General features: G+C 41.0%; 1 protein-coding gene across 1 annotated transcript; it reads left to right on the plus strand.

The window, feature by feature from the left end:
- The first annotated feature begins 3,772 nt into the window (after positions 1-3,772).
- On the plus strand, positions 3,773-25,943 carry LOC127563988 (transient receptor potential cation channel subfamily V member 6-like). Its single transcript, XM_052000198.1, has 15 exons — positions 3,773-4,004; positions 18,327-18,424; positions 18,622-18,744; positions 19,329-19,466; positions 19,989-20,087; positions 20,222-20,397; positions 20,688-20,834; positions 20,943-21,155; positions 21,771-21,857; positions 22,000-22,076; positions 22,400-22,565; positions 22,816-22,882; positions 23,368-23,636; positions 24,610-24,716; positions 25,100-25,943. Exons 1-15 carry the CDS (start codon positions 3,877-3,879, stop codon positions 25,383-25,385), a joined length of 2,181 nt encoding a protein of 726 aa, XP_051856158.1. The 5' UTR covers positions 3,773-3,876; the 3' UTR covers positions 25,386-25,943.
- The last annotated feature ends 83 nt before the right edge of the window (positions 25,944-26,026 follow it).

The raw sequence follows: 26,026 nt of genomic DNA on the forward strand, positions 1-26,026 counted from the left end.
TCCTCAGAGGCACCTGGCCAGCCAAATCTTAGGCTGCTCATGACTGACCATGCCAATTAACCTTGGGGTTACTTGATGACTTCTAATACAGAATCAGTGGTAATATTATATATGGGGAGCAGCTGGATGGGGTGGGGAGGAATGAGAGGAGAAGGATGGGGATGGAGGTTTCTGACACAGAGACTGAACTAGAAAGAGATAAGATCAGAAGAGTCAGAAACCCAGAGACAAAACTGGTAAACAGTTACAGAGACTGAATCGGAGGAAAACAGAGATAGAGACACGGAAGAGAAGACAGAAAGGCGGAGAGAAAGAGAAACCTGGAAACTGAGCACAGAGGCAGGGGGATGTTCACAAAGAGTTACTTATACCAGACATCTCATATGCACTCAAATCAAGGCTAGATTTTGGTACTATTTACACTTTCATCAAGATAATAGATTATTTAAAAACATCCATGAAGATATATTTAGATAGGAATTTAAACCTACCATTTTTTTTCTGCTTTTAGCTCCCTGCTGGAGTACAATCTTCAGAGGTAGGGTGCTTCTTCTGTTCTTCCCCCTGGGGGGCCCCCCCTCAACTTTAGGCCTCAGGTCAGATGGGCAAGCCCCGGGGCAGGAAGAACTGGTTTGAACAAACTAACTGGACATTCCCCGAGGCTATGGAGCCCTCTGTCCTGACGTAGCTCTGCCAGTTTTATTCCAACAGACCCCAATTGCTATCTATAGTCAAACTTTACCTGGGCCCTACACCACACAGATTCTTCTCAAGTGGTATCTGCACTAGAAGGGACAATGAAAGACCCCCAAATTGACTTGCAGGGGGACAATTGTAAATGGTAAATGATGAGGAGGGGGAAAACAAAGAAATTTGTTCTCTGTCCTCAGAGAGAGCAGCAATGTCTAAAGGGGGAATAAAGTTAGAACAAGAAGCGAGGACAGTGACTGTGTTTTTATCTCTTAACTCAAACATCTAATTGCCTTTTACCCCCACCCTTGTCTGAGTTTTTATTTGGGACTCTCTACTTGGAACTGCAGGAACACAAGAAGTGTGATGAGGTCAAATGGTAGGACAAGCACCAGAATAATGGGCACAAAGGTCTTGAGTTCAAGGTCTGGGCTTAAGTTCCACCCTTTCTTCCTGAACCCCCTGACCTTAAGGGGTAGGGCTGGGACAGATGGCCCCTCCTCTCCTAATCAGGTACATTGTTTGTTCAGGCTGTCTGGCCCTGGCCTTGAGCCCATTGGCAAGAACATAAGTAGCTTTTAGTCCTGGGTTGGTCCCATTAGTGCTGAAGACTGTCCCCTCTGATCTACAACAAACATGGCAACTCAGGCTCCTGCTATGAAATCACTTTTACCCTCTCCTGCTTAACCAAAACAATCTGCTCCCCCACCCCATCTCTGATAGCCAAAGTGACCAGGAAGGACATTTCAATGCAGTTCAGCAATTTAATAAATGCCTTTTATTCATTAAGGACATATGGAACAAATGAAGACAAAGATGGAATATGACAAAAGAGGCAGAGAATAATTCTTCTTAATAACATATTTGTATATATACATACATGCTCAATCCTTGATAACTAACTGTGTGAATTTGAGCAAGTACCCTTATGTCTCTGGAACTCAGTGTCCTCATTTGTACAAGAAAATCAGGTGACCTATAAGATCACTGATTTAGAGCTGAAAAGCTCTATGTATGATATGAGCTCAAACCCATACCAAAGAGTTCAAAACCCTTTGTGCTCCCATTACACCACATCCTAGTAAGGGCAGCTAAATAAGCTATTGGGCCCATACCCCGAAAATGTTGGTTCACGCTTTCCCATACTAATAATGTCCCCCGACGTACTCATTATTTTATGTTTGTTAGGAGTTCTTCTAACCCAGCTCAGTCACTTACTAGCTCTGTGATTCTAAGCAAGTCACTTAACATCATTTATTTCAGCTTCCTCTTCTGTAAAAATGAGCTGGAAAAGGAAATGACAAATTATTCTGGTATCTTTGCCAAGAAAATCCTAAAAGGGGTCATGAAGAGTCACACATGATTGAAAAAACAACTAAATAGGGGCAGCCAGTTGGTACAAAGGATAGAGAAAAAGCCCTGACACCAGAAAGTCCTGAGTTCAAATCTGCCCTCAGACACTTAACACTTCCTAGCTGGGTGACCCTGGGCAAGTCCCTTAACCCCAATAGTCTCAGCAAAAGAAGAAGAAGAAAAAAGAAAAAAGCAACAACTGAACAACAATAAAAACCCTACCTACTCTTTCACCTTACAAAATGAGGAAACCAGCTTAGTTGTCTGATTAACATCTCAGAGATAATAAGTAGCAGAATCAAGATTCAAACACAGCTTTTGTCATTCCAAATCCATCTCCTAGCTCTCAAAGATTCATAGATTTAAAACTGAAAAGGACCTTCCAAGACATCTAGTCTAAAGATGTCATATTTATAAATGGGTGAGGTTAAGTGTCACATAGATTAAAATCAGAGGCAGAATTTGGCCCTAAATCACTCTGACTCTAGTCTGGGTGTTCTTTTCACTATATCACATGTATATATATTAAAGAAACATTTCAATAGAAAAGTCTTGAGAAGCCATGTAGCACAGTGACATAAATACTGACTGGAATCAGAGTACCTTGTTTTAATTCACCCCTCTGATACTTATTATCTAGGAGAGGTTGAACACATTTCTTACCCTTTCTGAGCCTCAATTTTCTCATCTATAAAATGAAGGGATTGGATCAGATAATCCTGCACCCCTTTGGGCTCAAGAAGGGATTCCTTGAGGTATAGGAGAGAGAAAATGATGGATTTGGTGTTAGAAAACATGAGTTTGAACTTTACCCATGCTATTTGCCACCTGCGTGACTTTAGACAAACAATTTTTTCCCCTTCTCTCGACTCGAGCTTCCTCATATTTAAAATGAGGTAGAGAAAAGGGCAGACTAGTTGATCTCTAACGTCCCCTACCCTCTTTAAATCTTTGATCTTAAGAGTGCCTTAAGTGTCTCATTGATTAGAAGCTAGAAAGCCTCTTTTCCTCCAGTCGTAGAAAAGCATCTGGGGGGAGGGTGTGTGTGTGTGCAAGCAACAGTCATTGAAGGAAAAAAAAAAAATGTGAGCTAGAGATCAAGATCCGCAGGTGTAGAGAGAGGTAGCCACAGATTTAAAAAAGGAGATTCGGGAGAAATGATGGCCCCATGGGAGCCTCCGGATCATTGGGTCCCCATACTCTGGAGACTTACATGTGACATCACCCCTAACCTCACCTGTCCCCTTCACTGCGCGGAGCTTCTGCTTTGACTTGGCCAGAAATTCAGGTGGCCTAGAGTCTCAGGAAGAACTCCCCTAGCTTCACCGAATCTCAGTCTTTTAGGGGCGGGCTTGGAGGCAGGGAGAAAGACCCAGGTGAAGAGAGAACTTGCGCAAGCACCGGGGACCAGCAGCGGGTGGGCGGGCCTCCAGCCGCCTGTCTCTTTAAATCTCAGGTAATTTGGGAGGAGGGAGGGTGTGTCCGCCCTGCTTCCCGCTGGCTCGGAGCTTCTGACAAAGCCGAACCGGAGCCCCGAGCTCCAGCTCCTGCCAAGTGTAACAATCTTAAAGCCCTCTCGTAGCCCGGCTCCAGCTGTTGATGAGAGCTCCTAGTGGGGTGGAGGGGGGTGAAATCCTGAGGCGGAGCGGGGGAGGGGTGTCGTGGATCGGGGGGAGGCGGAACCTCGGCTCAGAGACGGGACCTCTGCAGGGAGAGGGCGGGGGCGGGCTCGCCCTCGATCGCTGCGATGTGGCTCCGAGATTGATTCCTGCCCCGATCTGGCCCCGGTCCGGGTCCCAGGCCCAGGCCCCCGGGGAGCCAGCCCTGCACCCCATGGGGGTGCCCTTGCCCAAGGAGCTAGGGCTGCTCCCCAGCCTGTGGGGCAAGATCTGCCAATATCTCCAGGGACGGGAATCGTGGGACAGGCGCCTGGATGAGCTGAACCTGCTGCAGCAGAAGAGGTAGGTGTCGCTCGGACCCCGTGGGTCCCCCGCCACCACCATGCTACCTTTGGCTCACCTGGCATCTTTCCGCCACCCTCTAGATATCTTTTTATGAAAGGAACTTCCAAAACTGATATTTTTTTCTATGCACTTATTACTGAACATTCAATTCATTTCGAGGAGCATTTATTTTTGAGGGGACTGGAAGGAGGCGCAAAAGTTTACCTAAAAGTTTGTTTCTGCGCTTGGAGATCTAAGTTGAGAAAAATCGGCCCGCGGATTGGCTAGGCATGGACTGCATCTTGGAGACAGCTCCTCTGACAGCTGATAAGCTACATTTTGCTCTGGGGGACGAGATCCTCATGTCACAGGGAGGGGGTGTTGGGATGGATACCGCTGCCACAGCCTCAGGTCATATTAGATGGCCAAGGTACTCAGATGTCCTTGAGGGCCACAGTAACGGGCTATCCCCCATTCTTGGAACCATCCTCCTTCGCTCCAACTACCGACTTCCCAGGCTCCTTTAAATCCCAGCTAAAATGCCATATTCTACGAGATGCCTTCTTTAACCTCTCTTAATTAAGATGTTTTCCTTCTTTTTCATTATTTCCTGTTTATACTGTATCTTTCTTGGTTTATATGTATTTGTTTAAATGTTGCCTCCTTGTTAGATTGTAAACTCCTTGAAGCCAGGGACTATCTTTCGCTTCCTTTTGTATCTCGATTGCTTGGTACCATGACTGACACATAGTAGGCACAAAATAAATGTTCAGTGAATTGAATTAAATTGTGCAAAGGACTCAGAGCTATCATCCTGGTGAACTTCTGGAGAGTAGAAACCTGGCTGTTTGGGGTGTGTGTATCCTTGGATAGAGGAGGTGCTTTAAAAAAAGTTTGTTGAACTGGAAATTAAACTGATTTGTGTTCAGAAGATCTAGGTCCAAGTTCTTTCTATTTACTGGTTGTGTGACCAAGGCTGATTCACTTTATGTCCCCAAGTCTCTATTTCCTTATTTATAAAATGGGAAAAAATATTCTCAGTACTTTAACTCCAGGGATTGTTGAGAACAAATGAAAAAAATTAATATGAAATCACTTCCTAATTGTAAACTATTATTATTCTCAGCTCTCTTTATATTCTTTATACTCCCAGATAGAATTTCTGGCAGTCAGGAGTCTGCCTTGAGTTAGCTTTGATCCTGATGCTGATCCCTGAGGCTTTCCCACCATTGTTTCCACCCCCTACCCTCCTCTGGGGACATCTGGGACTCCCTGCTCTGGAAGGAAAAGAGAGGAGTGGTTCTTCGAGTGTTTGTTGTGTGTATGTGTGTGGTGGGGGAGGGGAAGTTATTGGACCCCTAAAGGAGTGCCTTTTCAAATGACGTACATCATTTTTTCCTACACTCTGACCTCCCTCCCAGGCCGTAGGAGTAGGAGTTTGTCAGGTTCCCTACTTCATAGGGACTTCCCCAGGCCCCTTAGAAGACATATAATGTTTCTATTCATAATAGAAATACTTGATACCCCTCCCCCCACACTTTGGATGCTTTTTTATCTCCAAACTTTTCATGGTTATGAAGCAGAATTACCTTTTCCCTAGATGATTTCCAGATATTAGGATTAGGTGGGCTTACTTTCCCTTTTTTTTTTTTTTTTTTTTTTTTTTTTTTTTTTTTAGTGATAGTTTCTCTTCTGTCACCTCACTCCACCCAGATCTCTCTTCCTGGGCCTGGGAGGGTGGGTGGGGGAGAACATGTTTTGGTGATGAGATCTTGAGTTGACACAGGGGTGTTGTTGTTGGGGAACAGGTGATCACTAGTTCCATGGCCTAGTCCATGAGCTAGTGTGGACCCCCCCCCCAATATCCCTCAGAATGGGAGCAGAAAGGCCCAGGGGCTTAGAGTGGGGAGTCTTAGTTTCCTGAGTCCCTGCGTGGGTATGAAAGGAGAGTGTAGGACCAGGGCTAGAGGCATATATAGCCTGATATCTTGATTTCCCTCTCTAGCTCCATTCTGGTTGGCCAGGAGACTTTGGGAGAAAAGTTATAATTACTGGAATTTTCTCTGCCTTTATTCTCTCTGAAATCACATTTTCAGTTCAATGAGCTTTTTTGAGCTTGGGGAGGATCTTAGTAAATGAAACTTTTGAAATCACAGCTTTGCCCCATCTGGGACAGTCTTTTTCCTCAACCTGAACACATATCTCTACCTCTTCTTTTCTGTCTTCTATTTTCTATTGTTGGTTCCTCACCTCAGCACCCAAAACCTTCCCTCCTTTGTGTGAGGAACTACCAAGGGACACTGATATTGCCTTGAAGGATGGGCATTCCCATTTATAGAAATAAAGGAAGCATTTTTTTTTTTTACTTTATATTCTAGTAAAGATAACCACAATGTATTTCTATAGTGTTTTGTGATTGTTACAAAGTTTTTTCCCCCTATACTATTGTATCCTTCACATATATTATCTCAGTTTGTTCCTTGAAACAGTATCCCAAGACACTAGGTCTCAGGACACTGAGCTAGGAAGTTGGAGACACAGTCTCCAAAATGGGAAAATCTAGCAAAGTAGGACAGCTTTCATTTTATTCCATTTAAATTCCTCTTTTTCGTAATCTCACAAATAGTTCCTTTCTTATCATTATGCCTTATGTTCATAAGATGATAGATTCAGCCAGAAGGGATCTCCAAGGTCATTTAATACAATCACATCATATTACAGATGAAGAAACTAAGGAAGTTAGGATTTATGCAAGGTTTTACAGAGAATAATCAAAGGTGGTATATGAATTCTGAACCTCTGAATCAATGTTCTTTGTGCTGTATGCCTCCTGTCTTCTTAAGACTGGTTGTCTGGTCCTATCAGCTAGCTCTGTTCCAATGGAATTCAGTTTGACTTCTGCCATTTTTCTTAGTTCTACTCTCCTCCTGGGTCCTCTTTTAAGAACAGATTGAAACAAAGACAATGGATGTGAAATCTCTACTGAGCAGGGCCAGGGAATGGCATCTATATTTAATAATATGTTTGTATACATTCAAATTTAGCTAGCTGGGTCACCTCAAACAAATTTCTTCACCTCTCTGAGACTTACTGTCTCATCTGATGATCCACAAGAGCAGAGATTTAGAGCTACAATTAGAGATTATTTAAAGATACCCCACCCCACACCCCCACACCGGAAAGTCCTACCTTCTCTTGGATTAGGTACTTCCTTTTCCTAATGGATTGATTTCACTTCAATCTATTCCTTTAACTCCTCTCTGTTGGTGGCCTAGTAATGGGGATGGAGGAGAGCCAGGACTCATCCATGTTTTGGCTTGCATGTATTTGAACCCATAGGTGGTGCTCTGTGATTTCCAGTGTATTGTGTTCTCTCCCAACCCAGAGGAAGCTGCATTTGATTTATGTATAGTGTCTCAATGCCTTGGGAGGATGAGCTGAGGTTCAGAATGCAGTCCCAGATAGTAGCGTCCTGGAAAAGCTGTTTACCTACAGCTCTTATTTTTTCCTTCTTAATCTCTGGGGACATTCTGTACGGAACTGTAGTTGATGGTACTCTGCCCCCATCGCCTCTCTCTCCCCCACCTCTAGAAAACAACAATAACCAAAAAAAAAAGTTTCAAGTCAGCTGAAATTAAAAACTATAAGAGTAGTGTGGGCTGCTAGAAATAACCTGAAGCTAGGTCCTAATTCAAGTTCTTCTTTGAAGTCTGCCATTAGGGATCATGGGCAAGCCTCTCTGAGCCTCAGTTTTCTTATTTGTAAAATGATGTAGTTGGATGAGATTATCTAAAAAGTTCCTTTCCGGTTCCAATAACATGATCTAATGAACTCATCATATGGGTTTGGGCTTATCTATCAAGGCCTCAGTTTCCTTATTTTTAAAATGAAGGGTTAACACAGCTCCTACCAAGCTTGGGGAGCTATCACAAGTATTAAATGAGATAAAGAATATGAAATTACTTAGCTTAGTTTTTTAGTAAATGTATATTTTTTCAGTCACATGTAAAGGTAGTTTTTAACATAATTTTTATAAGATTTTGAATTCCACATTTTTCTACCTTCCTCCTTGAGATGACAAGCAGTCTGATACAGGTTATAAATTTGCAATCATGCTAAATATATTTCCACATTAGCTATGTTGTGAAAGAAGAAACATAACAAAAGGGGAAAACACAGAAAATTTTTTTAAAAAGTGAAAATACTATGCTTCAATTGGCATTCAGACTTCATAGATCTTTCTCTGGATGTGGATGGTATTTTCTATCATGAGTCTTTTGGAATTATTTTGGATCTTGTATTGCTGGAAAGAACTGAGTCAATCATAGTTGATCATTGAACAATTAATAATGTTATTAGAACTTTAATTTTATTATTTGTGTAATATAATGCACAATATTTATTAATAATAACCTCAGTCCTTATATGGAGGCTCCCCTGTTCTTCCTTCTTGTAGTGTAATTGTTCTCTGCCTATATATATCTTGAGCTAAAAGACTCTATATACCTTTCCCCCATATACACACACATACAAACAGTACAAGTTCTGTTTACCTGGGCCCACTCGAGGGGGTCTATAGTCTGTCTTAACAACAGAATAAACACAATATACTATTAGGTACAATGGTATTCATTATAATACTTTCCTAAGAATTGGGATTGAAAAGGAGCAAAGGGAAAGGTGCACACATGTTCATGTACTAGGATCCACCCTGCTATGTGGAGCTAGGGAACAGGACTATGGGTTTGAGTAGAAGACTTGTGATTTAATGAGAATACTCAATTATATGGGAGATGAAACTCCCATTTCTTGGAAGGAGGAAAGAGTAGAGACAAAGGTGTTTAGGCCAGAAATGGGTTGAAGAATTTATTCTATGTCTTACTTGTCACAGTAGAATGGAATATATGCTGCTACGAAAAGCTATAATTCCTGAGTTGGTGTTCTGCCTTGAGTTACTTGTTGTATATATGACCCAGGCAAGCTACTTAATATGTCTTAGGCTCTGTTTCCTTGTCTGAAAAATTGTTATTAACATTTTCATCAAAGATCATGCAAGGTCACTTAAAGGAAGGCATTGAAGGCATTATATAAAGGTGACTTATTTATTATTATTATTATGGAGATAATAGTAAGCTTCATCCCATATTATTTTCTAAGAAGTTCCCTGAGGGATACTAAATTTTTTTTGATTTGCCTAAATTCTTTTTTTTTTTTTAATAACTTTTTATTGACAGAACCCATGCCAGGGTAATTTTTTTACAACAGTATCCCTTGCACTGTCTTCTGTTCCAATTTTTTCCCTCCCTCCCTCCACCCCCTCCCCCAGATGGTAAGTAGTCCTATATATGTTAAATAGATTATAGTATATCATAGATACAATATATGTGTGCAGAACCGAACAGTTCTCTTGTTGCACAGGGAGAATTGGATTCAAAAGATATAAATAACCTGGGAAGAAAAACAAAAATGCAAGCAGTTTATATTCATTTCCCAGTGTCCCTTCTTTGGGTGTAGCTGCTTCTGTCCATTCTTGATCAATTGAAACTGAGTTAGATCTCTTTGTCAAAGAAATCTACTTCCATCAGAATACATCCTCATACAGTATCGTTGTTGAGATATATAATCATCTCCTGGTTCTGCTCGTTTCACTTAGTGTCAGTTCATGTAAGTCTCTCCAGTCCTCTCTGTATTCATCCTGCTGGTCATTTCTTACTGAACAATGATATTTCATAACATTCATATACCACAATTTACTCAACCATTCTCCAATTGATGTGTATCCATTCATTTTCCATCTTCTAGCCACTACAAACAGGGCTGCCACAAACATTTTGGCACATACAGGTCCCTTTCCCTTCTTTAGTATCTCTTTGGGGTATAAGCCCGGTAGAAACACTGCTGGATCAAAGGGTATGCACAGTTTAATAACTTTTTGAGCCTAGTTCCAAATTGCTCTCCAGAATGGCTGGATGTGTTCACAATTCCACCAACAATGCATCGGTGTCCCTGTTTTCCCACACCCCCTCCAACATTCCGCATTATCTTTCCCTGTCATTCTAGCCAATCTGACAGGTGTGTAGTAGTATCTCAGAGTTGTCTTAATTTGTGTTTCTCTGAGAGGGATACTAAATTTGGTTAGGCTTTATGTATCCCCAGCACTGAGACATAGTGATCTTGGACATAGGTGTTTAATAAATATTTGGAGTTTGTTGACTTAAGTTTAACTGTGCTTTGGGAAAGGTGGATAAAGTCCAGTGAGGCTCCAATGTTATAATTCTCCAGAGATAGCTGGGTGGGGGCTTTATACACAGAATCTTAGATATCTATTTGGAAAAGCTACCACATATCATCTAGTCAACACCCTCATTTTATGGATGAGGAAACTGAGGAACAACAGGTTAAGTGACTTGCCTGTGGTCACACAGCAGTAAGTATCAAACTTGGAACTGGAGTCCAGGTCTTCTGATTACAAAGCCAATACTCTTTCTCTTGTACTATACTGCATCTTGTTTAAGATGAGCTCATCCCAAGGGCCAGTTCCAGTTTTTCTGCCTTTATATTTCTTTCATCCATGAAACTTTTTGGAACATGATAGTTTTCAGAATTTGAGTGCTGTTTATTGTATCACTGAAGCTGCCATCCTAAATTAACTTCTTTTTGTGCTTTTCAGATTTACCAGTCAGAGGCTAAATAGATAGAACTATTAGTTGGTTTGAAGTCTTGATGGTTCTGCCTTCCAGGAGAGAAATTTCACCTAGTTTCACTGTTAATAAGAACAACAATAACAGCAATAATAATGATAACAAAAAGAATAACAGCTAACAATTATAAAGATCTTTAAGAGCTATAATCCCTTTACACATTTTATCTTACTTGATACTATCCCTTGCCCTCTGTTTTTCAAGGAAACCAAAAGATAGGTCAGACAGTGATAGAGAAAGGTAGGTAATATTCAGTCATTCCAAGAGAGCCGGAGCAATGTTAAGTGGAGAATAAAATTTAAATAAAACATCTAAGACAATTTTTAATGTACCCCTGTATTCTTAAAAAATAAGCATGATGCAGTTTCTCATTTAATAATACCCCTGCCTTTCTATTCTGCAAGACAAACAGAAGTTTGGCCATGAATGGGGTAGAGGGATATTCTTTCCTGAGAATCTATTGTTTTTCTGAAGCAAGATGCAACCATTCAGGGAGGAGCAAGAGTGAAGTGGGGAATAAAATTTAGAAGCCTCTAATACTATTATTATACCTATCCCTGTGTTTTTCTTGCTTTTCATTCAATGAGCTCATTTCATTCATAACTTCAGAGAGTTAGGCCATCTTCAAGGAGATTGTTGTTCCTATGATATCCCCCTTTATCCCTTCCAGCTCCACCTCCTTTAGTTCCAACCTTTTAAAGCTCCTAAATACCACATTTACAATCCTGTTTTCTTTCCTCCTTCTTATCCCACTCCCCACTGACACTATGGTCTTACACAAGAACACAGACAACTTTTAACCAGCTCAATGTGAGTCAACCACATTATGTGACTGCCAAATAGAGTGATTGCTATTGTAGGCTCTGTTAATAGAACTATAGTGCCCAGAACAAGGGCATTTCATTGTATTCTTCCCAGGTCAAACTACATCTGGAATATTATGTTCAGTTTGCAGTGCTATACTTTAAAAGCTATATGGAACAAATTATTAAGGGAAAGGTGACAAGGAAAGTGATGGTATTCAAAAACACATGGAATGATTAACTATAGTGCCCAGAATAAGGGCACTTCATTGTGTTCTGCCAAGGTCAAACTCCTTCTGGAATATTATATTCAGTTTGTAGTACTGTACTTTAAAAGGTATATGAAACAAATTTTTTTATTATAACTTTTTATTGACAGTACATATGCATGGATAATTTTTTACAACATTATCCCTTGCACTCATTTCTGTTCCGATTTTTCCCTTCCCTCCTTCCATCCCTAAATGGCAGGCAATCTTATACATGTTAAATAAGTTATAGTATATCCTAGATCCAATATATGTGTACAGAACAGGACAGTATGAAACAAATTATTAAAGGAAAGGTGACAAGGAAAGTGATGTTACTTGAAAACACATGGAATGATTAACTAATCTACAAGTGCTGATTCAACACCCATTAGGTGCTAGGTTCTAGGGGCACATATACAAATGATGAAATACTCCTCTCTGTCAAGCATCATGAAGGCAATCATAAGTTACATTATTCCTACACAGTCCAAGAAATTGAAGGTTAGGAATGTTTAACTTGGAGAAAAGAAAGAAGGCAGTTTAACAATAAGGGAAACACATGATCACAATCTTCAGATATTTTAAAGAGTGTCATTTAGAAAAGGGACTGAACTTATTCTGCATAGCTTCAGAGGAAAATGCATGAAAGGGAGACAAATTTTATGTCTGGATAAGGCAGTTTTAACAACTTAGAGCTGTCTAGTAATGTAATGGACCACCTTGGGATATAGTGACTTCCCTACCAAATATGTTTTAACAGAGGCTAGACTACATGTCAAGGATGGAAGTGTGAGGTTGATCAGTCCATATTAATCCACTTCCTAAACTAAAAGTTCAGTGATCCTCTCACTTCCTGCTCCAGGTCCCCTTTAGCTAAGTGCTCTTTCCCAGCTCTTCCCTTTCTTCCCCACAAATGCTTGAGAATTGGGGAGAATTGGGAAACTTTAGGGGAGGGGAATTGGAGAGGACCGGGGGAGAAATGAGAAAAGTGACTAGAGACTTTGGATATCAAGTACAAACTTTTGTAGTGTCAGACTAGCAGGATATAATAGAACAACATTGGGATAAGAAATAAGATACCTGGATTTTTAGTCCAAAATCTGCTACTAATAGGGCAGTTGCCTCCTCTCAAATGAATTTCTTCAACTCTAAAAGAAGGAGATTAGGATAAATTATCTCTAACATCTTTTTTGGTTCTCTTCACACTCTGCTCCCTTGGAAGGAAGTAGGAAGGAGGAGAAGTAAAGGAGAGAAATGTGTGTGGTGGTGGTGATGGGGAGATTTGACTGAGGAAACTCAGGGAAGAGTTTGAGTGGCAGCTATATTCAGATGAGAGTAACTTGTGTCATTGAAGATGGGCGTCTGCTGATGTTCATCCCCAGAGAGGATGCCGAGGCAAGCATGGAAGAAAATGTGATACATTTAAGACCTGATTTTATTTTATTTTTTAAGACCTGATTTTAGATGCGATACCATGAGGGAAAGGTAAATCTTGTAGCTGTTTCTTCTCTTTCCTCTCTTTTTTGTTCTTTCCCCTTGCCTTCAGTGGAATTTGTAGGTAGCCGGTGTAAATTAAGCTAATGATGTTACTCTAATATATATTTTTAAATAATAGAATTTTATTTTTTCCCAATTGCATGTTGACAATTTTTAGTATTCATTTTTACAATATTTTGAGTTTCACATTTTTCTCCCTCTTCCTTCCTCCTCCTAAAATGATAAGTAATCTGATATAGGTTATGCATGTATTGCCATGTTAAACATTTTTCCATATTGGTCAGTTACTGTAAAAATTACATTATTTTAAAAGTTATTACTCACTGTTTTCTCAGAACCCTACCTCTCTTATAGTATAGTATCTTCATGAGTTGAGTAATAAAAAGGAAAAATTTTCATCTGAAGGCCAGTCTCTAGTCAATGAGCCCCCCTTTCTGGCCTTAAATTCTGGCCTTAAAATTGCAGATCAATTTGGAGGCATTAGACTTTTGTTCCACTAACTTCAGTTTCAACAAGTCAAAGTTACTTCCCTTTTCCCATACCACAATGACACGCTGATTTAGGATATAGGTCATAGATCTAGAGCTGGAAGGAACCTCAAAGATCAACTAATTCAATATTTTCTTTTTACAATTGGGGAAAATCAGGCACATGGAGGTTAACTGATCATAGCCAAGTGCTTTTCATCTTGCAGTAGATATGTACTATTTTGTATGCCACTAAACCATAAGGATCCATGTCTTTATTCATATGAATAATTGTCTGTGAATAATCTATCAATATATTTTTGACTTCTACAGAAAAAAGCCAAATTGCTTAGGAGATAGAAAAATAGGTTAAAAGAAAACTAGAAGGAAAATAAAAAGGAGAAAAGAGAAATCAGGATTTAAGGACAGAATTTAGTATTACCTAGGAGAAGAAAGTTTCAACTGAACAAAGAGACACAGATTAGAACTTCGCAGAGTCCACAATCTTTTCTGGGAATGGAAAAGTGAGCCTTGGACACAAAATAGGTTCAATCTATGGATAACTAGGAGAGGGCTAGACAGAAGCATCCAGATTTGGGGAGCAGAGTAAAAAGTACTCTCTAATGGATGCAAACCTGTTTATGAATCTACTTTATATATCTATAATTGATGACCTGAATACAGTTATTGAATTAATAATTAATGAGTAAAACATTTATTAAGTGCTTAATACATGATACATGTATAACATATCAGATCACTCACTGTCTTGGAGAAGGAGGAAACATAGGAAGGAGGGAGAAAAATTTGGAACTCAAAATCTTACAGAGATGAATGGGGCAATTAGAAGGTACAATGGATAAGAGCACCAACCCTAAAATCAAAAGTATCTGAGTTCCTTGACCCCAAATGCCTCAAAAAAAAGATGGATGTTGAAAACTATCTTTATATGTAATTGGAAAAATAAAATACTATTTAAAAAAGAATCAGCTCAAGCACACTATATTTTATATGAAGTCTTTCCTGATCCTCCCAACTATTAACTCCATCTCCCCCAAAAAGTTACCTTGTATTCTGTATATACTTATGTGTACTCATGTTGTCTCCTCTTTTAATATATAAGCTTTTATGGGCAGGAATTGTTTGATTTTTGTATTTGTATCCCCTTTACCAAGCTCAAATCCTGGCACATAACAGGTACTTAATAAATAGCTTTTGATTTACTATATTAAAAAAGAGAGATTAGTATATAGAAAGCATTGTGATGATCACGGGACTACAAATTGTAAATTAAGACAGTCTTTGCTTTCATAGTATTCACATTGTTATGGGGGAGACAATATATATGGAAGGTTTCAGCTGTAAATCAGATGGAATAGTCCTTTGGTTTTCAGGGTCCAGCAAGAAAGTAAAGTAAATGTTAATGTCTAATGCCATTTTCAGTGATAAAATCCTACTAGTTTTTGATATTGAATTGTCTGACAGATTCAAGGACTTGGGTGACGGGGTTTTTCCTGAGTGTTCACTAGCAGTGTCTATAGCCCTTGAAGCAGTGATTGCCAGGCTGTATTAGCACAGTGGTTGCCTTGTCAAGACTTTTCTTTTGGAAAATTTATTCATTCTCCCAGAATGATGGCTGAAGGCACTGAGCTGATGAAAAACATTGCTATTCTCAAGGCTCTTGGACTCAAGATTCCAGGCTGTCTTTATTGGGATCTGAGGAGAGATGGTAGCCAAATTGGTTGTCATCGTGGTGGTCTAATATGCCTGGCAATGATGTTCCCTCCCAGTTGCCACAATCAGGCTGGCCAGCCTGCTTATGTATGTGGTGGCAACTAGTTAAGGGATGATGGAGAAGGCTGGCCTCTTTTTGCACAGGAATGCCCTAGAGTTTGGTGATTCTGTCACTTACATGATTTCCATGTCCATATGCTTTCTGATAGCTGCTGTATAAGGATCTGTTGCTAGTAAAGACAGAAGCTTCCTTCCCTAATGACTAACCTTCTCAGAGCTGGCCACAGAGGCTAAACTGGAAGCATCTTCAGTGGCCCCAAGAGACCCTGGCTTTTGGATTCAGGATTCAGGGCTGACTCCTTTAGAGACAGAAAGAATATGGTGACTAAAGTGGTGACCTGACCTTGCCCCTTCCTTCACCATCATGTCCTGCCCTTTAGGGTGTTTTACTGCTTAGGTCATGTTGGTCATATTATTGCCCATATACAACTTCATTGCTGCAATGAAGTAGTATTTATTGCACTGAAGATGGCTTTTCCAAGAAGCAGGAAGGGAAAGGAGGGAGAAAGTCACGTTTCTGAGAATATCAACTTATGAAAGCTATTGTATTTGCTATGCCTTTCTTCCTTCTCTGATCAGAGGAAAGATGGAAAGAGCAAACGTTGGTGCTGACATTTGAGGAATGCTGCTGAGAGACTTAGAGATACATAAAAGAACAATCATTCTGAAAAAAAATCTTAATATGTACTAGTGCTTTACAAATATTATCTCATTTTAGGCTCATAACAACTCTCTGAATGAAGTAGGTACTCTTATTATACCATTTTACAAATGAGGAAATTGAAACAAACAGAATTAATTCACTTGCCCAGGGTTTCTTCAGGGTAGCTTGTGAACTACCTAGCTGCTATAAGCTTATATGCTGTAAGTTTGGGGGATGGCAAGGACAATTGGGAAAGGCCAAGATAAATAAAGGTTAGGATTGATTTTATGCGGGGGAGATAAGGTTAGAATCGAGTACTTCCCAAAGAACAATGGGTGGCTGAGCTGGTACAGCATGAGTTTATAAAGGTTGAAACTAGATTGAGTTCATACCTTTCTCTTAATGGCTTTCTGTAGCCCTGGAGCAGAAACAGAAATTATGTAGTAGACGTTACCTGGAGATAAAGATTTATGAGGTATCCTAAGGTGGTAATTAGTGAAAGATTAAAATAGCAGACCATGAGATCAAGGCTGGGTATGGAAATAAGTGCTACCAGAATAGGGAAGACATGGAAAGAATATGGGATTGGGGGAGCTGGGCTCCACCCCAATTCTGCCATTTTTCTATCTGTTGTGATGTGAGATAAATTAATCTTGCCAGGACTCAATTTTCACATCTGTAAAATGAGGCAGTTGCATTGTATTAGTGGAGGCAGACTCAAGTAGATGCAAGATCACTAACCTGGCTACCCAAAATACATAAGGATTCCTGGGAACAAATTGACTTAAAAACCACGTGCTTACATTATCTACATCCTATTGCATTTTTATTCATTTTGTTAAACATTTCCCAGTGACATTTTCATCTGATTCTGGCAGTGCTGGGAGTTTTGTGAGCAGCATGTTTGACACATCTGGATTACTTGACCACTGACATCTCTTTCAGTTCCAAATTTATGATCCTATAATTCTATTCTCTCCCTATCCCCTAGCTTATTACTTCTTTTTCCTTCCCACTTCTACTACATTCTACTCTAGTCTCCAAGAAGAGCACTTGAAGGAGCAGTGGAAGACAAACAAAAAAGGTCCAATAGGATGGAGTTAAGAAGTCATGTCCTTAAGAGTTGTAGCCAACTTAAATAGATGGCTAACTAGAGCCTATAAACACACATAAGATACTGTCTACCCTTTGGGATTGTAGTTGTTTGGTTTTTCAGTCAAATCTGCTTTGGAATTCTGGGATTTTCTTGGCATTCCATTTTTTTCCCCATTTTCTTCTCCAGCTCATTTTACAAATGAGGAAACTGAGGCAAATAGGGTGAAGTGACTTGCTTAGGGTCACACAGCTAGTAAGGCCAGATATGAATTCAGGAAGATGAGTCTCCTTGACTTCAGGTCTGGCAGTCTAGCCATCTAGCTGCCCCTTATTATATACCTCAATCATTCCCAAATCATCCCTAAATCATCATCATCATCACCATCACTATTATACTATATAATACTTTATATAATACTTTTATAATATAGTATACTATATTATACTATATAATAATATATATTATATATATGATATGTATGTTATAATAAGTATAATAAGTACTATATAATACTTTAATGTTTGCAAAATGTTTACTGATATCCAATTTTAATCTTACAACAACCCTAGTAGGAAGATGCTATTATTATCCCTATTTCACAGCTGGGGAAATTAGCCGAGCTTGAATTTGAACTCAAGTCTTTCTGATCACAAGCCCAGTGCTCTGAATATCATGCTACCTAGTTACCTCTAAAGAGATAAAAGGAAAAAAAATGTTAGTGTTGAGATATAGTCTATGGCTATTTAATGAGGTAGAGGAGAAAGCTGATTTGTAAGAGAACATGGATCTGGAGCAATCCCTTTACCATTGTAGCTTTAGACTATTGAAAACATAGGCTCTAAGTATTACCTTTCACCCAGATAAGTGGGTAAGAAGAGCAGAATATATTTACTTATTGGGGTCAATGAAATAGGGGGAAAGGACTCATTGAAACTTGCCTCCTTCCCTCTCTGAATGATCCTGGGGATGACTAGACAGCTAGGATGCACATAGATGTGTGGGGAAGAGGGTTAAGAATATATATTTCCCCTTCCCTTTCCCTATATCTGAAGTCTTCCTCCTATCTTCCTAAATGGTCTCTCCTACAGGATCTGGGAGTCTCCACTGCTTTTAGCTGCCAAGGAAAATGATATTCGAGCACTGACCAAGCTTCTCAAGTATGACGTCTGTGATGTACACCAGAGAGGTGAGAAACTTGGTGTCCTTCACTGAGGCCTTCTGACCCCACCTGCCTCTACTCTGCCCCATTTTCCCCCAAACAGGACAGTCTTCTACCCTGACTACCCTGTAATGGCCCTTACCTAGGACCTGCTGATTCAGTAAATCCAATCTAGAAAGACCCAGAGCGGTGCTTATGGCACTGATTCCCTTCTCCCATCTCAGGGGCCCTTGGGGAGACGGCACTTCATGTTGCTGCCCTCTATGACAATTTGGAGGCTGCCAAGTTGCTGATAGAAGTTGCATCTGATCTGGTGACTGAACCCATGACTTCTGAACTGTATGAAGGTGAGAGGGAGTGGTTTAAATGGGAAGAAGGGAGGAAAAAGGAGAAAGGATGCTTTCCTAGGCATGAGACAGCCCAAGGGCCAGAGCTATGGATATCAGACTTCTTCCTGATCACTGTTTTGTCTCCCTAACCCTCAAAACCTGATGATTTCAACCTTGAAATACCTTGCTTCCACTGCTTTTACCCAGCAATGAAGGTGCTATCTTTCCTAGGTGTGTTCATCTGAAGAGGCAATGGGCTGGGGAGAGGGGTGGGGAGAAGGAAAGAAAAGGAGCTAGGGAGGGGACTAGGTGATTCTGCTTAGAGATCCTAGAAAGTCTTAGAGGGTGGGGGAATAGTATTACTTAATTTTCTTTTCCTAATACATTAAGATCTTATGGGGCTCCCTGGCTTTCCATTGCCGCTTCTGGTTCCCTTAGTCTTGCTTGCTGAGATTTAGTGGCCCAGGTCAAAGGTTTGGGAAGAGAGGATGCTTTTGAAAAGATGCTTTTTTTTTGGGGGGGGGTGTTCCTTATCTTGGAGGGCACCATGGAGGGCAGTTCCCATATCTGAGACCCATATGGTCTTTTTTGGGGGGATCCAGGACAGACAGCACTCCACATAGCGATAGTGAACCAGAATGTGAACTTGGTGCGAATTCTACTCACCCGTGGTGCCAGTGTTTCTGCCCGAGCCACTGGGATGGCTTTTCGCCGGAGTCCCCGGAACCTCCTCTACTTTGGTGAGAGCAAGAGCCAGGGTGGTAAAGAAGGCAAACAGGGATGGGGGTGGGCAGGGAGGGTAACAGAGGACATTCAAATAAGGATGAAGGAGAAAGGTACAAAGATCAGGAAGGGGAAAAAACTATAAGGGAAGTTCATTTCCTTTGCTTGGGGGACATGAAGTCTTGGGTCAGCCTTTGCAGACCCCACAGATTCCTCGGGAGAGCCCTGTGCTCTTCTTGTCCATATACCCATCTCTCCCTTGTCCCTTTATGTAATTCTATTTCCCTTACTCCTTTCCACCAATTCTAACTTCCCACTGTCAATCAGTGCCCTAATTTCTGCATAATTTGTACAAAAAGCCCTGAACCTCATGACACAAAGGGAGGAAATGGTTTCTCTTTCTAGGAACTCTTTATCTGATGGGAGAGAGGAGAGGGGGTCTTTACTTTCAAGGCTTAATAAGGGAAACAAAGCAGTTAGATGCTTCTGACCACTTCTTTCTCATGTCTTTATTGTGATGTCTCCCTTCTTCCCTCCAGGAGAGCACCCTTTGTCTTTTGCTGCCTGTGTGGGCAATGAAGAGATCGTTCAGCTACTTATTGAGTTCGGAGCTGATATCCGGGCCCAGGACTCATTAGGTATGAGCTGCCACAAGCATAGAGGTGGGGGATTTAGAACTAGGACACAACTGAATGAAGTTAGGACAAAGAGGAATGGATTAACAAGTGGTCAGTGGTCTTCAAGTTGCCCTCATATCATATTCTCTCTCCAGGAAATACAGTGCTTCACATCCTGGTATTCCAGCCCAACAAAACGTTTGCCTGCCAGATGTATAATGCATTGATAGCTTATGATGAACGGAGTGGTCACATGAAGTCCCTAGACCTCATCTCTAACCACCAAGGCCTCACTCCCTTCAAGCTGGCTGGTGTTGAGGGGAATACCGTGGTAAGAGATGTTTGCCCTCAAAATCAGAGCCCCAAATCTTTGCCCACACAGACAAGAACAACCCTTTACCACTTATCAGAAAAAAATATTTATGTAATACAGATTTTATCTGTCAGCCTAAATTTAAATTTCTTCCTTAGGTCATTCCTTTTTGTTTCCCATTCTCTACCTTATTCTTTCTCTGTCCATCTTAAAGTTGGGGAAGTTCTGGCCAATCTAGGGAGTCAGAGATGGACAGACTGTTCTTCAGGAGTTCTCTGATCAAGTGTCTCTCATCTCCTGACCTTTAGATATTCCAACATCTGCTGCAGAAGAGAAAGCATGTCCAGTGGACCTATGGACCATTGACTTCCACGCTCTATGATCTCACAGAGATTGACTCCTGGGGAGACGAACAGTCACTGCTTGAACTAATTGTCACAACCAAGAAGAGAGAGGTAGAAAGACAGTCTAAAGGAGAGGAGGGGAAGGGAGCAGAGAGAAGGAAGATGTGTATGTACACATGTACCAATGCAAATCCTATTCTCCATTTTCCTTCTTTCTAGGCACGGCAGATCCTAGACCTGACCCCTGTGAAGGAACTGGTGAGCCTCAAGTGGAGAAGGTTTGGGAGACCATACTTTTGTGTACTGGGTGCTGTCTATGTTCTCTACATGATTTGCTTCACCATGTGCTGTGCCTACCGTCCCCTAAAGCCTCGGAGCACCAATCGTACTAGTATGAGGGATATTACCCTTCTCCAGCAGAAGCTACTGCAGGTGATTACTTCTGAGAGCAGAGAATCTGATGCATCACTTGCCATCTTCCCCCAGATAAGGCATTCATGAAATATATGTGCTTATATTTTCACATGCACAGACAAACTTGTTTAGCAAATGTAAAACTTGTGTAATAATTGCATATACAATTTCTAATAATTCACATATACACATACTCCATTTAATAATAAGATTAAAAAGAAGTTGAGCCAAACATTGCCTGGGAAAGTGAATCCCATAATATAGAAACTAAGAAACTTCTCAAAGTCTAAGAAATATCCCAAGTATGTATCCACATGGATTTATTCTACGCAGAGGATGGAATTAGGAACAATGGGACACGGTCAGAGAGAGTTTTATTTGGGAGCTTCCTAGCAATTAGGGAGATTCCAAAGTAGAATGAGTGGATAGATCCCCACTCCTAAAGGTCTTCAGTTAAACTGGACTATAATTTTGGGGGGATTGTTGTAGAAAGGATTCTTATGCAGACATTAATTGGACTATATGTCCAAAGACTCTGCTAATTCTGGTATTCTATGTTTATACATATGTGCAATACACATGTACTTCTGCATCCCATGTTCTATACCTTGAATTCTCATTTTTTCCCATCAGGAGTCTTACATGACCCGTGAAGACAATATCCGAATGGTGGGGGAGCTGGTTTCTGTCATTGGGGCTGTGGCCATCCTACTTCTTGAGGTGAGATGTGGGCAGGAGATAGCTCAGATCCAGTGACTGGATGGAGGAGAATATTTGAGGCTTATCTATTAAGAGTCCTAAATCATTTGTACATCTCTCATTGCTATTTTTTGTTTCTTCTCTTATTGATTCACACACTCAGATCCCAGACATTTTCAGGGTTGGGGTTGCTCGGTACTTTGGACAAACTATTCTTGGAGGGCCGTTTCATGCCATCATGTAAGTCACCTCTCATCTATTTTCTAGCCCGGCTGGAGTATCTCCAGCATCCAAATCTCAACTTCTCCTTTTCTATCCATCCTAACCTCCCAGCAATGGACTTTGAGCTTCAACTAAGAGTCCCATACCTAGAGAACCTCTGTGTTTCTATCAATGCAGTATAACTGCCCAAATTTGAAGCATGCATGGTGTATATGTGATTACATGTGTATGAGTACGTGTGAATGATTGAAGTCACACACAAATTGTACCTGAGGTCTGGCACAGCCTGTCAGCCATCCCTTCACATGTGCTCCGTGTTTTGCTTCCTCCTCGTACTCAAGCATCACTTATGCCTGCATGGTGCTAGTAACCATGGTGATGCGGCTCACCAACACATCCGGGGAGGTGGTGCCCATGTCTTTTGCCCTGGTGCTTGGCTGGTGCAATGTGATGTACTTCGCCCGAGGATTCCAGATGCTGGGCCCCTTCACCATCATGATCCAGAAGGTCAGTGTTCCTCCCTCCAAATCTAGTATGGACTGCGTCTCCCTGATCCCCTGTAACATTTGGCCATTTCAAAGATGGGGACTGAGCAATTTGGGGAGGTTGGTTTTTATCATATGTGTTAAAAATGAGAGGTTCATGCAGGTGATAAATTGGGGGCTGATTCATATTGGAGGAAAGGGGTAGCTACTCAGGGACAATTAGGGAAGAAGAGATTTCCTCATCCTTCCCTTCCCCTCTCTGCCCCCTGCAGATGATTTTTGGTGATCTCTTGCGTTTCTGCTGGCTGATGGCTGTGGTCATCCTGGGATTTGCTTCCGGTAATATCTCTACCTAGGACGGGGGCTGGAAAATGGAGAGAGAGAGAGATTCCAGGGGTCAAAGGAAATGGGCAGTAGTAGAATCAGGATAATTTTGAGTAAAAATTGGGTAATGGGAAAGATGGATGAAATAGGAATTAATAGAATGCAAGAAGATTAACAGTGAGAACAGCAGTGTTTTATCCCAAGATCATGAGAGTTAGGAAAGTAGTGTAACATAAGGTGAGATCAATTAGGTATCAGGAGGTTAGAAGGATTAGAGTAAGAAAGAGGGTCACAAGAAAAAAAAAAAGAAAGAGGGTCACAAGAAAAGAAAGGATAGGGATATTGGGGAGGGTCTTCAAGATGAGTCATCTTATAGATAGTAAATATTTCAGAGATAAGGGATTAGAAATCTAGTTTGTTAATATCATGGGCAAGGGGCACCTAGGAAGTTGGCTGATGGTTGCTTGAATTTAGTTGTCTCCTCCTCCCGGGCGGAGCAGCGTTCTATGTCATCTTCCAGACAGAAGACCCAGATGAACTGGGCCATTTCTTTGACTACCCTATGGCACTGTTCAGCACCTTTGAATTGTTCCTCACAATCATCGATGGTCCTGCCAACTATGACGTAGACCTGCCCTTCATGTACAGCATCACATATGCTGCCTTTGCTATCATTGCCACGTTGCTCATGCTCAACCTGCTCATTGCTATGATGGGTGACACCCACTGGCGAGTGGCTCATGAGAGAGATGAGCTGTGGAGAGCTCAGGTGAGCTCCTTGGTAGATGTATGTCTGTCCCCTCCTATCTGTTTACTCTCTAGGCCTAGGACACTTCTTGATCAGTTCCTAGCTGCCTCATTTCCTCCTCCAAACCTGTAAGATGTCCCAACTTAATCCCAACACCAGGATATTGGATTCACACCATCTCTATCCCTTAGAAAAGATACAAAGAAAGTAGATGACTCTCGTCACATTTTAAGTGAGGTGACTATTTAGGAAAGGTTCCTCTATCTCCTTCATATCCTTTCCATTTTAGAGGGTTTTCCTATAACAGAAGATTGGGAACATAGAACCGGAAAGGATTTTGGAAATTATCCAATCATAGGATCATAGATTTATAACTGATTTAGGGCCTTAGAAATTCTTTAATCTTTAGAGATGAGAAAACAGGTCTTTATAACCTTGCCCAAAGCCATACAGTTAGTAAACAGGAGAGCTAGATTTTGAACCTCCTGTATTGTGTATCCCAGGATCAGCATTCTATTCTCTGTATTTATTGGCAAGAGCAGAACATTCCTAATCAAAAGACCTGGGTTCTGTCTCTGTGACCTTGGGAAAGCCCTTTACTAACTTTCAACCTCATGTCCTCCTTGAAAAAATAAGGGTTGTAAACTAAATACTCACCTTAACTCATTTCAAAGATTAGTTGTGAGGATGTATAAATTTATGTAAAGCTTTCTGCTTTGCAGTAGCACTATATTGATTGGGTATTAGAAATAATATCTAGGTGATATAAGAATTTATATCTGGATCCCAGATTGGGATGAAATGGAATCAGTTGATGCTGAGTACTTAAATGGATGTGAATGATGCCTGATTTCTTCTTACTGCACTTAAAAGATGGCTTATTTTCACCTGTTGTCCTCTTTCTATTCCTGATCTTTCATTCTTTTCTCTAACTGGTATTCCTCTCCATATTTTTGACAGTAATCTTCCCTTCCACTCCCTTCCTTAACCCCAGGTTGTTGCTACCACAGTGATGTTGGAGCGAAAGCTGCCCAGATGCCTCTGGCCTCGATCTGGAATCTGTGGTCGAGAGTATGGATTAGGGGATCGCTGGTTTCTTCGGTGAGTTGGAGTGTGTGAACATGTGCTTAGAAGAGTGGGAATACTTTTGTGTTTCCCTTCTCCCCACTCAGATCCTTGGGTTTTTATAGAGGATTAAGGTCTTAGATAACAGAATTTCCTTAAAAAAAAATAAGTGTCTATTTAGTAAGCCATTTCCCACAAAAAGGGAAAAAGCAGTCCTCTCCCACCCAAGTCTTGATTCTTATCTGAGAAATGGGATTTTCTTTTTTTCACCTTCTTTTGAGGAATCTGAATCCTAGAATCTGCTTTTTTTTTTTCATAGTCATAAACTATGTGTTTAACTCTGACAGACTTAAGAGAAGGCTACTGGTCAATAAGTGTATGATTCAAACCATTCATGTCTCTTCCATCTTCTTCTTTAGAGTGGAGGACCGACAAGACCCAAATCGACAAAGAATACAGCGATATGCCCATGTCTTCAATCCTTTGGGGACTGATGATTTAGACAAAGACTCACTGAACAAACTGGACTTGACCCCACCTTGTGGTCATCATCGACTAGCAACAGCTACCCCCTCCATTTCCCGAAGTACCACTCGAAGTAGTGCCAACTGGGAAAGGCTTCGACGGGGGACCTTGGGGATAAACTTAAGGGGGGAGATCAATAGGGGCCTGGAAGAGGAGGAGGGTAGGGTATACCAAGTCTGAACTTCTTCCGCAGGAACCCAAGGAGAGTAGACTCTCTTTTGCTCACTGGGAATGAAAGGAGGCCATGTTCTTCATCCCTTTTGAGGGAAGATTGGAATTGAGCCAGAAAGAACATTCATTAGAGTGTGCAGGTTCAGACAGAGCCAGATTCCAACTTATCCAGGTCCCACTGGGCATCTGATGAATTAAACAGGATGTGTCTATTCCTTCCTTTTACTATCCCCAGTCCCTCACACGTCCTGTCACTGTGGCAAACTTTCCCTCTCAAGACCGAGCAGCTGAATACACTGCCAGAACAAAGCACTTTAAGGATGCTCTACTGAGCATCCTCTCCTTGCCCTTCTCAGGTACCCCTCATCCTTTGTCAGGGATGGGCTTTCCCTTGCTGAGCTGGGTATATGTAGGAGCTGAGAATAGGCGTTTCATTAGAAATGAAGGTCATGCAATTGAGTGAACAAGGAAAACAAAAAAGATTTGGGTGTTATGGCTGGTACACAGACACCTACCCTGCCAAGGCATCATTCCTTCCAATAAAGTCGGCACCCTAATCTCTAAAAAGCCTTTCTTGTTGACCTTTCTCCAAAAATATTTCTAGCAACTTTAACCTTCCTCCTATCTCCTTGTTTCCTATTTACATGAGA

The sequence above is a fragment of the Antechinus flavipes genome, chromosome 5 (genome assembly GCF_016432865.1).
Source record: "Antechinus flavipes isolate AdamAnt ecotype Samford, QLD, Australia chromosome 5, AdamAnt_v2, whole genome shotgun sequence".
In the NCBI taxonomy this organism is placed as follows: Eukaryota; Metazoa; Chordata; class Mammalia; order Dasyuromorphia; family Dasyuridae; genus Antechinus; species Antechinus flavipes.

Coding starts and splice junctions, on each gene's coding strand:
- LOC127563988 (XM_052000198.1), top strand. CDS start 3,877: ATGGGGGTGCCCTTGCCCAAGGAGCTAGGGCTGCTCCCCAGCCTGTGG. Junction 23,637..24,609: donor ATGAGCTGTGGAGAGCTCAG/GTGAGCTCCTTG, acceptor CCTTAACCCCAG/GTTGTTGCTACCACAGTGAT. Junction 24,717..25,099: donor GGGGATCGCTGGTTTCTTCG/GTGAGTTGGAGT, acceptor CTTCTTCTTTAG/AGTGGAGGACCGACAAGACC.